The 14,951-nt window shown below is 34.5% G+C and overlaps 1 protein-coding gene across 1 annotated transcript; it reads right to left on the minus strand.

Annotated features, from left to right (window-relative positions):
* Nucleotides 1–1,789: 1,789 nt before the first annotated feature.
* On the minus strand, nt 1,790–14,654 carry LOC123718064 (phenoloxidase-activating factor 2-like). Its single transcript, XM_045674453.1, has 9 exons — nt 14,557–14,654; nt 12,772–12,872; nt 10,429–10,540; nt 8,511–8,705; nt 7,713–7,836; nt 6,080–6,185; nt 4,611–4,789; nt 3,307–3,471; nt 1,790–2,769 (listed from the first exon to the last, which is right to left on the minus strand). Exons 1-9 carry the CDS (start codon nt 14,559–14,561, stop codon nt 2,608–2,610), a joined length of 1,149 nt encoding a protein of 382 aa, XP_045530409.1. The 5' UTR covers nt 14,562–14,654; the 3' UTR covers nt 1,790–2,607.
* Between the last annotated feature and the right edge of the window lie 297 nt (nt 14,655–14,951).

Raw genomic sequence — 14,951 nt, forward strand, 5'->3', positions numbered from 1 at the left:
CCCATAGCTGGCGCCGAAGATGTTGAGCGTACAACGGGTTACTGTGATGCGTTATATAACTATCAAGGGTCTGCAAGCGCTGGTGAATCGGCTGGATTGTGTTAATGATTGCCATATTCTACCCACCGTTCATCCGAACTATCAGGTATCTTAATTCTATGAAGTACTTTCTAAGAGCAATACTTCTGCATGACTCTACTATTTCTCTTCTGGTTCTGCGATCCAAAATCTCAAGGCATCCGAAAGGAGAAACTTCCAGCGCTTTCTATGCTACCTAACACCACTAATTGCTGGCTTTCAGCTGCGGCAGGTCCTCCACTCGACCATCGGTACCCAGCATCAACGGATAGCGAACGAATTCCATGTAGTTTTGATAGTTGTCTCATATAATATCTTCATCCTTTACAATCGATCAATGTATAGTAAGTATTTACAAAACACTTGTCCGTACTATTTTAGAATATTCTACTGTAATCTTGTCACCACATTTCAAAATGCACATTGAAATTGTTCAAAAACGTTTTCTTAGAAAGCTTTGCAATCATCTACACTTGTCTATTGCGAACGTACGAGGCTCGTTTGGACTACTTCAAGTTAGATACTCTAAAACTCCGACTTATTTGTAATTCTAGAGTTACAAGAACCAAAAGTCTTCTATACTTACCTACGGCTCGTTATCTTCTACTTTTAATGGTCCAGTGAATAGGCTATCTCGCTCTTACAACGTAATCACTAACATTGATACCTTTTACAACAATCTTCTAACTTACTGTAACTTTGTTTATCTTGCAGTAAATGTGCTTTAAGTTCTCATTTGAGTTAGTTATTATTTGTGTTTATTGCTTTATTTTTTTCCATTGCTGCCTTACTTATGTTCTTGTATAACCGATGTGTAAGTTTATAAAATTTATGATGTCATATTTTCTTATACAATTTTATACACACACGTTGTTTTAGTACTTAAAAATAAATGGCAAATCTAGGGCCCTGTCGCAAGTTAAAAGATAGCCTACATTCTTAGGCTACAAATGGAAAGGAAATTCCTAAAGACTCCGACACCCAAGGACATATTTGTCGGAGATGAATAAGGGAAACCGATGTTTTTGATATAATAATAAGAATGGCAAAATCAATATCATAGTTACAGATTATTTGTTTATAAATACTTTGTTGCATTAAGGGTACATATACAATCAGATAATATAAATTATTAAGGAGGTAACGGGCCTTATCGTAATGAAAAAGAGAAAAGGCAAGTCAAGAAACAAAAAATAACAAGTAAAAGTTTAACTTAAAATTAAATAAAAACTAAAACATATGAATCCGAGTTAAGGCAAAATGCAATAAAAATAGTATATTTAGAATAAAAAAAGTTACAATTGAATAGCAAAGAACATGGTCAAGACGTATTCATGTAGAAGACAAAGAAGAAGATCGTAAGAGATCGGCGAGTGTATTCCATAACTTAATCGCGGAGATTCTATTAGTTGTCAATGTCAGTAGTGCGTTGGCTGGTTCTTTATCAATTGCTCAAAGGCCGGCGCATATGCCGGACGTGCGCCATTTAAAATTAACAAAATAATAAGTATTTTTGTAATACGCTATCAATTTTATTGCAGATCCACAGTTCTCCGCGATTTGGCGCGATGCATTAACCGCCATTGTTGTATTGAAGTGCGATCCGTTTTGGAGGCATTTGACGATACAAAACCATAGAGAAAACTTACGTATTCACAATTATGTCTGTACTGTGCAAATTGTCAGTTACAAACTGAAATAAAACAATAAAAAAGCACGTATTCTTTATTTGCTAATGACATTGTAAAAATATTATAAATATAATTGTAAAACAATCGTTTCGCGGTGACATTTGTGAAACATCACGCGTGTATATACATTTGACGAATTTGTATGGATGGAGCAATCTAAAAATAATCTTTGGTTTGTTGTAAAATAGGTTTACACACGGCAACACAGAGGGAAGAGAGCGCAAGAGTCTGTGCACTCGTCTTGCCTCACCACCTCCGCTTGTTGTCTTAGGAGAGTTAACTACTGCACTGCAAAGTCGAGCTTTTTCTTGTCATGATGGAGTGGATTAACTTGATTGACTTAATTTGTGTATGGCTTTTAAGGAATTTTACCAATGAATTAAAAACTACATTCAGTTAAAAATTAAAAATCTTCATTAATGTCACAGGATACATATGAAAGAAAACACGTTGTTGATTACAAGGCAAGTCATAACAATATTGCTATGCGCATAAATTAGCTTAGAAGGCAGTCAATCTCGTAGCGAGCAACTAACTAAATAAAGTGTGAGTGTGGATGGCTACCACTTGTGCTGCCACGACTCGACAATATTCGTGGTTAGGGCCTCGATAAGGCGCCTTGTGTCAGTATGGAGACGGCTATACAATGAAAATTAGGCGTGTAAAACTATGATATTAGCTGTTATTATTAAATAACAAAGTTTTTCGTACTAGGATTGTTCTATGTAGCGTACCTCCCTTGGTAATTCGTGCAAAAGATTAATTAATAAAATCAAAGCTTATAAACTTCGTCATAGCGCATAGACCGTGGCTAGTTGAAAATATGCAACATATATTTTTAAGCAAAGAACGGAACATCAAGTTTTTCCTCAGCAAATTTATTAGTGATCCAATTAATCAACGCCGCCAAGTTGACGTACGCAGCAGGTAGTACTGTACCACATTCGACGCCAAATGCAACCATTCCGTACACTGAGTACCGGGGTGGGGCACCATCGCTCTGAGAAGAAGATAATATTTGAAAGTGAAAATCTAATGTAACTTTCGTCTATCAGTTCCCAAATCAAGGGTGGTACAGCGAGAAGAACTGGCAAGAAAACCCTTTGCCACTCTTTTTAATTGCCATGTTTTGTACAAGGACAATGTACTCATTACGTAATGCAATCATTACGTCATGTACTTGACATCCTGAAACAGTTCTGAAGCTGACCATTGATTTTATTAAACGCTAAATCGTTAATCGATTTAGGTAAGATAATATACACTTTGAACTTCATATTTTTGACTAATAAACCTGTCTAGTTTTGTATACAGTGCTAGTATTAGCATTCATTTAATCAATTACTTTAATTATTTTCTCTAGTTCGTTACACTCCGTCGATTTTTGGGTGTAAGCAATGCCGCTTTCCTCACGACACTTTTTCCTTCAGATCGAGTGTTTAATGCACACAAAAAAGTCTATTGGTCCACATAATTCGACACTCAAACCAGTTTTTCTCATTTACTGTCCTTTGTGGACCCTGTGAAGTTTACTCACCGAAGTGCGACAAGCAAGTGAGGAGCCTCCATCACCAGTGCACGTGTCAAAGTTCTTCCTTCCGCCAGCACATATCAATGAGTTATGCAACCTGAATTTACTTCCAAGCCGCGAACGTTGCAATGCATATTCACAAGTTCCGTGGTCAACTATTGGCAATGGCACCTAATACAAAAAAGATTTGACATTGGAAACTGGCTGATCTTTTTAATTATTTGTGACAGTGGGGACTTCTGGTCTCTCTGCATCTTCTACCACATTCATCAGTGTTCGAGGTAGATTGAATTAAAACCTGAAGCAGAATACGCAATACCATCCGTATCACCTCGAAGTCCGTTGTTCATCACCACTATGTGAAAGCTACCAACTGAAATTCCGAACCATTTCGACTCGGGAACCAAAAAGTGTTGATTCAATTATCTCCTTATTATATTTATTAAATTCATACAATACAGATAGATTAGTATATTTAATATTTAATGACTATTCTGGCATTTTTATTTATTTATTTATAAGTTCTAAAACAACGTGTATGCATACAATTATACAAGAACATATGACATCACAAATTTTACACACATACACATCAATTATATTAGAATATAAACAAGCTAGCAAGAGGAAAAATTAAACAAGCAACCACAAAACTGACAAAACATACAGTAAAACCCGCTTAAGACGATTTCTCAGGGACCCTACCAAAAACGCGTCTTAAGCGAGAAAGCGTATTATGCGGGATAGGAAAAATAAAACGTACTTATGTATTATGTTCTAATTTTGGTATATATAGGTATTAAATGATACATTTATAAATTACATGAAATACGTAGTGTAATTATAATCACATTATTTGAAATAATCACTTATTTTGGTTTGACAGAAAGATTTTGATGCATTAGCAATTAAAAGGTTTTCAATATAATTCAACTTTTGCTGTGCGTATACGCTTTGATCCAAAGAAACTACATAGCATCTTAAAATCATTAACAGCTGATAATGGTTGGGCGTTTGATAAAACCGGAGTTGACTCATCTTCGTCATCATCATTATTACTTAGGGCCTCGTTTTGTGATTGAATTTCGTATGGTAGTACATTGCATCATTGGAAGAATAACCAGAAAAACCCGACACACGGTCTCTTTCAACACGTCAGGGTTCAAGCGTTAAGAAATGTATGAAAATATGTCTGAAGTTGCAGAGACTGGCGTAAAGTGGCGTATTATGCGAGAAATCGTATTAAACAGGTTCTACTGTACTCAACCGTATTGTTAAATTTATTTTAATAATTGATATTTTAAACGTACCTTCTTCAACCAAACTGCGTATTTGTCATTATTATTGAAGTCCTTACCCCAACCCATGCTAAAACAACTGGCATCCATTTTAGGCTCATTGAAGTTCAAACAGGCAATACCCACATGGGGATCGGTTAGATCGAATGGGGACGATGTAATTACTAGGGCAACGTCATTTGCTGACGTCTCTGAAAAATATCTCAGTCATTATATAAGTTTTCTTTTGTATTTTATAAAGTACGTTACAATAGCTTTTGTCATAATTAATGATTATGTTAGATGATGATTAAGTTAAGAGGGGAACTCTGAGTGAGATTCCCATATTTAATAAGATCATAAGGCTCACTCACTCACTCCCATTGTATTAAAATTTCAAGAAATAAAAAAAAATACAAAAAGAAGAGGTTTCATAAAGGTTATTGAGGCTTTTTCTGAGGCTGTGTTCCAAATTGGCGATGTTGCCAAGCCAAGTTGCGATATATTCCAATACAAGTTATTTGGATACGAAGCCATTGATGTCACCATGACATACCGATGAGTAAGTGGTCTTATGGTCTTATTAAATATGGTAATCTCACTCAGAGTTCACCTCTTAACTTCATAGTTTTTCTTGATAAGTACACCTTAATTTTTTTATAATTTATTTATCTTAATATATATAAATCTCCTGTCACGATGTTTGTCCGCGATGGTCTCCTAAACTACTTAACAGATTTTAAATTAAATTGGCACACCGTGAGCAGTCTGGTCCAACTTAAGAGATAGGATAGCTTAGATCTTTAATTATAGTCGCAATTTTATTTTATTGCAAATTATTTGTCTATAATTAATTGACAGTCACAATTATCTGTTAACTCCAAAAGATTCTAACAGATGTCGATACTGTTCGACTGGATTGAGTAAGTAATCAATAGATGGCACTGCTATGGTAAACCGACAAACGTGTCCTATAAGCTACAATTCAATATCATTACCATGTGTTATTGAGGCTAAAGTATAAATTAAATTTATTTTGTAGTAAAATTTAATTATTTCAACTTTTTAATTTTTGGTGTTAGCATAGCCACGTGTTACTTAGACCAAAGTGTAAATCAAATTCAAATTATAGTGACGATACTACAGTGAAATTATTCTTTCGTGTCGCGGTATTAAGGCTAACTAAAACCACATTAAGGAGAAACGAAATCGCGGGGGCAGCTAGTTATAATATAGAAAAGTCCAATTTGATGCAGCCGCTGCCTGAAATTGGCCTGAACAACTCTTGTTGGGCCTCAGGGTGCCGCAGTATTCCGCTAAATATATCGAAAAATGCAGTTAAAAATAATATTTCTGTTTTGCGATTCCACTAATTTCCACAGCATTTTAACGTATTCTTCTCAAGAAGAAGATAAACAAATCTTTTGGTAAAGGCTTGAAAAGGCGTTCGGTAGTTATGTTAATTTCGGCAATTGATTTTTATTTGTATATAAATGACTTACTTGAAGAGAACTGTTCATGAACAAGGATTTTACTGACGTCTCTGTCTTGATGAGGATAAATTTCATTTGTATTCTGCGTATCCCATTCGCCAAGACGGCATTTTATCTGTAAATATAAAAAGTAATTTTAATGCAAACGGTCCAATTAATATTGTTATTACATAATTATTAACAAGTGTTTGTTATTAATATATTGATCCAGTGTCTCAGTACCGGGGCATCATCTTTATGCCGCTATTGCTGCAGCAGCCTTTTTTCGCATTACACTATTAAAGTTGGTACGGTCACAAAAGCATTCTGAAGGCATTGCTTTATAGACCAAGATCCCGCATTTTCTAATCGCCATCATGATCCTAAAGCTACTGGTGTAGAAAGACTTTGAAAACTGATCTTAAATACCATAACACCATTCTGGGAGGTGAACGTGTTCTGTAAATTTTAGAACGCTAAGAGTCTGCTGGAACTTCACCGTTGTGGGATTTGAAATCACAAGACTAATATGATGTATTGTTTTATAACAATAAATCAGATTGAAATATTGGTTTGTCTTATTCATTTCTCGCCTCCTCCCAAACTGGCGAAGCTTACTTCAAGCCACACGACCTTTAGAAATGAATGTTGACACTCAATAAAGGCCATTGGAACTTCCCAATGGAAAGAAAAAAGACATGACGTCCACCAGAATGCCAACGGAAGATGGAATAAAAGGGATCGTAGGAAAGGAATGGAAAATGGTGGCGAGATACCAGTGGGAGTTATTAGAAAATGTGAGCCGCCACGGGACATATTATGATAGGACATATTGTGATAGGAACTAAATATGTCATAATGATAAAATTATTACGATTTTTTCCAGATATCGATGACTATTTATTGAATAAACGAAAATACAAAAACTTACGAATTTATTTCAAATCGTGACAACTCAATTAGTTTAATCAGTGACTTCGGTAATAGTTATATTCGATGTTGCCTCTGAGGACGGTATTACTGTGACAATTGGTCGATGGTAACTGAAGTATGTTACAAAAGTATTGGACATAACATTAGTAAATTTTAATTAGCTTCAATATATTAGTAAACTCAAGAATCTTAGCTAGTTATTTCAATATATTACTAAAATCGTAAATTATAAGTATCAATAATGAATGTTTCACAATAAATTTGTTTGTTAATTGTTACAATAATAATTATTATTGTAACAATATATACGGTATATATATACAGTCTATATGCAGTAGTGTGTACGGTTTTACGTGCGGCTATAGATGTTTCACATCAAAACTTTCACTATGTCGGAGGTCGTGAACTAATGTTAAACATAACGTTGACTTAATATAACCCACATAATGTAGTACTCCATTAAAAGCTTTTTTATTTATTATGCTCGTAAATAATGCAATTCCCCACCGCCTTTAGTTAATTATGAAGATGAAAAGCAAAAGGAGTGTTGGTGAAAGGAAAACGTGACATCAGTGCACAGGTATTGCGACTTCTGAATTGTTGTTTCGTCTGGCATTGTACTAGACATACTTTCTGAGACTACCAACCAACTTCCAGATAGAGAGGCACCACCACAAAAAATCTAAAGAAGTTTTTGATGATCCAACTCGATGATGAAACTCGTACTTACCAAAAGCGGGTCATAATTAATAGCCTTGAGTTTATGAGCGACCGTCATCACCACCGAATGGTGGATCAGAGTTCCACCTCCAAAGTAATCCTTTGGATCCCATCCCTGGTTCTGATTGACTTTTCTAGAGAAGGTATTTTTTATATTAATTGCCTGTTATCCTATACATTAAATATAAACGAAACGATTTAAAAATTATTTAAAAAAATTATACAGGCGAACGGGCAGAAGGCTCATCTGATGTTAGTGATACCCCCCACCACCCATGGCCACTCGCACTGCCAGAGGCCGTTGCCGATCTTAAGTCTAATTCTTTCGGAAATAATTAAAAACGGGCAGCTGGTTCCACATAGTGATGATGCGTGGCAAAAACTGCCCATAAAAATCGCTCAGTTGTGGAATTTCGTATTCTGCCTCGACGTCTGATGATGAAATTCAGCTGCAGGTGTTGATCGGAACATCTCCTCTTAACACCCTCCGTGGTAAATGCGGAAGAAGAGATGCAGAGTGACCGCACATCTCTACGCAACTCAGAGGAATCAAGCCGAAAAGGGATTGGTTGTTGACGATTCGAATAGCTCTTCTTCAAATACGGTCAATTGGAAGACACTGGTACTGGGGCACCAACAGAGGTGACAACAGTACTACATCTCCTGAGCGGGTCACAGTGTCTACGCTGGTCTGATATAAGCCTTATTTCTTGAGCCATAAGTGAAATCGAAATGAGAAAACTAGATTGTTAATTCGTCGTGAGGAGACCAGACCAAACCTCAAAGTTGGTGAAAACTCCAAAAATACCTCATCAAAGCAACCATCCAAGGAAACTCTCCGAACTCGGCGTGCGTCTTTGAAGAGTCGCGGAATGTGTAGCCGCCAGGGTTGCTCCATCCACATCCTGCCTTCTTTTTCGGCATTGGAGGTGGAGTAACGGTCCCGATATTAACCATTCGACTGCTTGGACAGCATATCTGCAAGTAGTTGCAGTTTGACTGTCTGGAAATAAAGGTTCAGCTGTAAACGAAGTTAACCCGATAGACGTTGTTATGTACAGTACTTGAAATGAAAAACAAATCATCAAAATCTGTGGTATGAGGATTTTCATTACAAATACGCCAACTGAAGAATTATATATTAGGATAAAGATTTAAACATAAATTATGATATAAAATATTATGTGTTGACTTAAATTCTTAATGTGGTTTGGTGTAACTTCTAAAATGTCTTTTTTATTATATATTATTTACTAGCGGACCCGACAGATGTCCTGTCTTAACTATGAATATTGATTTCGAATTGGTATAATTAACTTAAAATGCTTTATGACAACATTATTTGTTTATTTTTCTGGAGTATATAAATAGTTTTGTTGGTATTCCGACATATAACTGGCCATGTGAAAAACATGGATTTTCAAGATTATTGCCACAAACATTTAGCGACTGTAATTATTTTATATGTATTTTATTAATATAATAACTCCTATCGAAGCATTTGTTTTAAATGATATTCATTTTTCTTTCATCCTCTTTGACGATATTTGCATTCAGCACGGATTCTGTCAATGATATGTCAAACGCCATACGGTTACATGAAATAAGTTTGAATGAAATGAAAATAAAATGCTATCGTACAAAAGTCACAATTACGTAATACGGTGGTTAAGTATTTTCAAATTTTCAAATTTCCCGCGCAATTTACTTAATTTTTTAATAAGTATCTGCTGACAAAAACAAACACAACAAAACAAAAATTAGCGACATCGCCAGCCGTTCACGCGTGATGCCGTGACCAAGGAAAATAGGGATTCATTTTTGTATATTACTAGCTGACCTGGCAAACGTGGTTTTGGCATGTTTATTCAGGAAGCATTTTTTTAGTACAATAAAAATAACCTATCTATAAACATATATAATAAAATTGGTTGATCGTAGAGAGATGACAATTAAGTGTTGTATGTATTTTTGTACGCTGTAATCATACAAAAAAAAAACAAAAAATTGTGTAATAAACTATTTTTTAGACATCCCTTATCACTTAGGTGGTTGAAAGATAGATAGTTGCCGATTCTCATATTTACTGGATATGCATAGAAAAATTCATAAGTATCGGTCGAGCCGTTTCGGAGGAGTATGGGAACGAACATTGTGACACAAGAATTTTATATATATAGAGATAGATTCAATAACTGCTGACTGGAACAACTGTCCATTGCTGATAGCTAAACGTTTTAAATTACTTTAAGATGTTATGTGGTTTTAGGTTAAGTTCTTCAAACTTTCTCTGGAGAAGACCTTCTCTGGAGGATAAAATAAAACAAAAATGTCAAAGAATTATTTAAGTAATAAATCATGCAATTATGGGACTCTGAAGTTCCGTTTCAAGCAATTATTAGTGTAATGTGCGACGATCTATTGAGACTTAGACGACACAAGGCGTGTTTTGCAGACTATAGTCAATGGCTGATTCAGGGGAGGCTTTTGTTATTCTATACAGATTCTGTATAAAACCTTTTTTTATCTTTTTAACGATACGGTCTTTTTTATATAATTGTCAAGTTCTACTGTGTGTGACGGAATTTCTAGAACCGTCAATGAATGACGAGGTAGGCTCTACATTTTTTTCCAGTCGAAGTAGTGTAATTTAACTACAGTATCTTTCTATCGGGAACGATAGAGTAGTGTAGCTAAAGACCATGTTCAATGGGTCCTAAACTTACCTATAAACGTCCATCTTTTCCAAGTCGATTTCGTTGCTGTCCATACATTCCGACATTTTCACACATTGTCCCAGTTCCTGCTTCTCAGTGTAACAGTCCGTGGGTCTTTTATCTGAAACATAAATCCTTCGAATGAATTGAACAACGATCACTATGAACTACTGTTTCTAATTGCTTTTTATAAGATAAGGCATGATCTGCCTATGAAAGGCAGCTACCGAAGCCCATGGACGACCGTGATAGTGAGTGCCCGCCTTTAAGGCCAGCTTTCTCGCTAGCTGCCAAAAGGAAATTCCTAGTGACGCGGGCTATGAAAGTTTTCCAACCAATGGATCGAGTTAACCTTAACCACGTAGTTCGCTCACTGCAGTGAGCTTCCGTCATATCCTTTAGGCCTTTGGCGCCCTAGCGCTAGCCACGGGAAACAGAAAAACAATATCTAGAAATCTGAGGCCAAGAGCAAGAGTTCGGTTTTTTTAATAAGAACTGTACTCCAGCACATCCATCCCATCAGACTATAGTGCTTGCATCGGCACACATGGATAAAAGGACATTAATAAGGAGCTACCTGAATTATACACATATGAAAGATAGTCAACTTTAAGCACATTTTACAGCAACATATAGCACATTCTTCTCTAATCAGAAGCACGAACACTTTGTGAATTCCAATAGCTATTATAAAAACAAAGTATTGGGAACGGTATGAAAAACTCAAACCCTATTTGGAACTAAACAGGAAGCTCAATATGTATAGAATTGATTGGTTGATGGTAGATAACATGGATACTCTGGCTATGCTTACACTCCTTATTTATTTACACCAGTACTAAATCCAACCACTCATAAAGAAGAAGCATATAATTATGCCCACATTAGGACTCGCAATAGTGTGGAGAGATATTTTGGTGTATGGAACAACCAATTTAGGTATTTATTATCAGGGGATTCAGAACATCAACAGAACCAAGATGTATATAGTATATTTGACAGTCTTGCACAATATAGCCATTGAATTGAAAGAGGAACCTATCAGTAATGATGATGATAAGACTCAGCCTCCACCACCAACAGCACCCTCATCTCAAATCACAGCGTGTTTTCCTGCTGCGTGAAGCAGCAGTGAGGGCCATATATAGTAAAGAAAACTTATAAGTTTGATAGTTCTTTAACAATTAAGTTATTTCACCAAAAAAGCATTATTCTATTTAATTTTAAAACATTTTTATTACATTATTCTGTTATTTTTAAGTGACTACTAAAGTCTTTAATAGAATGTCTGTATGTAATTTTAAATTTATCTTTATTTAGCTGTGTATTTCGGTCATATTCTTAATTCTTTGTTTGTGTTCCTTTTGAAGGCGCTCATTTTCAAGATTTAAGTTTTTAACAATTAAATTATTTCAACAAATAGAACATAATTCTATTTAATTTTAAAACTCGTACTTAAATCTTTGTTTTTAATTATGGACAGATAGGGTCGTAATATATTTCTAAAAGCTGCTGTAATCCAACACAAGAAACAAATTAAAATTGAACAAAAGCAACATTCATGTTTCAGTTTTAATCGACATTCACAATTCTACATACCTTTTCTACTTTCTTCCAATGAATCCAGCGTTCTTTTTTAGTATAAGGCATTTTAAAATCTTTTAAAACTGGTTATTATAATCAAAATAAATAACGACCAAAATTACAGAGAGTGGAAACTTTAGACTGACAGCTCTCGGTCATCAGAGACAAGTGTCTGTTTTTTTCTTAAGTTAACAATGACTAACAATCGAATTTCAACTATTTTTTTAGGTGCATATTCAGAATTAAGTTAATTATTATTTTTACCCATCAATCTCCTTCGTGTCTTCTCCATCTACACGACACTGGCGAAGTATAAATAAAAGCCATAAACAAGAAAAACAAAGTTAACAATGAAATGCGACGTTGCTGTCTTGTGCTGATGGCATAACGTTGGTATAACCAACGTAGTAATGAGTTTATAATTAGTAAGAAATTATGATCCCCTTATTTTGGGCTTATTCTAAGTATAACTTTTCCTAGTATAAGGTTCGAATAAGTAAGTTTTTATTTATACCACTGTAAAAGTATATAAATATATATATAAGTAACAAAAACTAAACACATTTCAAAGTTAAAATTAATGAACTAATAAAAAAAATACGTTGAAACGTAGATCTATAAAAAAAGAGGCGGTTATCTTTCACACACAGGCTCTGAAGAGGATCAGCACGCCCCTGGGCTTGTACTCAAGATATGACGTTATCGTTATTATTTAGATGTAGATATAACTTAATTAATTATAAAAAACTTAATAGCATAGGTACTAACTTGTGGGAGTTAAAAAAGTTCCAAGCCATTTATTTACGTTCTGAAGATTGTTATCCAATCCTTGACATCCCCACACCAGCAAGAACACCGCCACAATAGTCCTGCGAAACATGCAAAATTTTGGACATTATATGAAAGAAGTCTGGAGTATTAAGAGTCACATGCGCCGTGTCTGACTCCCGTATGTCACACGTTTGACATACGAAAGTCATACTTAACGGTATTTTGAGGAATTTACACTCCAAATGTACTCAAAATTCCTTAAAACGTTTAAAGATCAGTGTATACCGAGGCATATGTTAAATTAATATCGTGATGTTATATTCCTACTAATATACAATATATTTAATTTATCGTTTTACGATCACCGTGATCAACGACATCATACGCCGCTCTCTTGTCACTATCAATGTACCAGCCATTTTGGAGCCAACAAGCATCGCTAAATTGATTAGTAGAAACGTTAGCCCCGGCTGACGTCCCTCGGCCAAACACAAAAGCTGGCGAAAATGATTAAGAGTCTTTCCTTCAGCTTTGATTTTGTTCCCATTGAAGTATTGAGTATTGACTCTAGGGCCGCGGGATTCAAGAGCACAGACGCTAAATATAGGTTTGAGTTGGGGAGTGTTTAAAAAAAATATACCAAAAACATTAAAAGATCTTTGAGAAATGTCTATTAATGATTATTTGAGTAAAACATTATAATTAATATTAATTTAATAATTCTAATAATATAATAAGTAATAAAATAATATAACTGTATATTTTTTTAAATATATCTATATTATTTCGGGAAATTCCAAGTAAGACGTCATTACATTTTACTAACTTACGGAGTCTCCGTTGTAAAATTCGAATTATAGAGTATATATAAATATACAATATTTATTATAGGGATGTGCAAAGTTTAGTTTGTACTACCTTTTATGTGTATTTTCTTGCAAACATATTATTATTATAAAAATACCAATCGAAAAAATTACAAAGCAATAAAATCCAAAATAAATATTCGGCTTCGGGGTAACAATATACCTATTAGGTAAATTGTTTTTGTCTTGTACACGTGCAATACATACATAAAAAAATATACTACAAAACTTAGTTGAATTGCTATTCAAATTCGACTCTGCAAATCGGAACACGCTTAGAATTACAATCGCGCATCTAAGTAATTATCTTAAGTCAAAATTTCAGCAGTTAAAAATGAACTCGAAGTTCTTGTTAGGTCGAAAACTTGATTTTGCATTGACATTCGAGTTATCGAGATTCCACTGTATTTTAAATACGATAGTCTGGATTACATAATTTATTGTATAATTAATTCATATATCGGCCGCTGGACATCGAAAATGTAAAAGTCTTTGCTGCAACTTTGATCTTAATCCCTAAACAGGCGCTAATTAAATATTTCAATTGGCGCCTGACACAAAGTATGACGTACAAAGGTTATACTTAGCTCTTTTCTTTTCTCAAAAAGTACCCAAAATGCTTTAAAACATTCAAAGATGTGTCTACCAAGGGATATGTCCTATAAGAATATCCTTCCTACTAATATTGTGAATTAAATTGTCTATAGGTATATATTTAATGTTAAAATAATAAAAATATGTATAGGTCAATGGACGTCTGTAAAAATCTCATTAATATCCTTCACTTCATGCTAATGAACTTGAAGCGCTTATTAATTCGTACACTTATATGTTTCAAACGAACAATTTACACAACATACAATAATCGTAAATAATATTCATAGATCCGTTTAAGTTAATATAAATAAATACTCACTTCATTCTGCACACAATTGCTTTGTCCACAAGTCTATTATAAACTAAAATAATCAACAAACATTATAAAATAAGATATAAGGAAAACGGGTTATTGCATACGGGTTTTAATAGTGATGTCATCAGTCGATAAACTTAACAGTGTTTTGAGACGATAATACACATAACAACAGTGTTATACCGACCCTGAGGTCATGCGTTTAAATCGCTGTGCATTCATTTTTATTTTTGCACAATTAACTCTTACTAAAAAATATCGTGATATCGGCATGTCTTAAGCCCCAACATTGACGTGTACCTATAAAATGTAATAATAAAGACCTGTAGAGTCCTCGAAACATTGTAAATAATGTTAATTTTTCTCGTTTACAATGTATTACAGTCAAACCTGAGTAA

This window comes from Pieris brassicae, chromosome 14 (genome assembly GCF_905147105.1).
Source record: "Pieris brassicae chromosome 14, ilPieBrab1.1, whole genome shotgun sequence".
NCBI lineage: Eukaryota > Metazoa > Arthropoda > Insecta > Lepidoptera > Pieridae > Pieris > Pieris brassicae.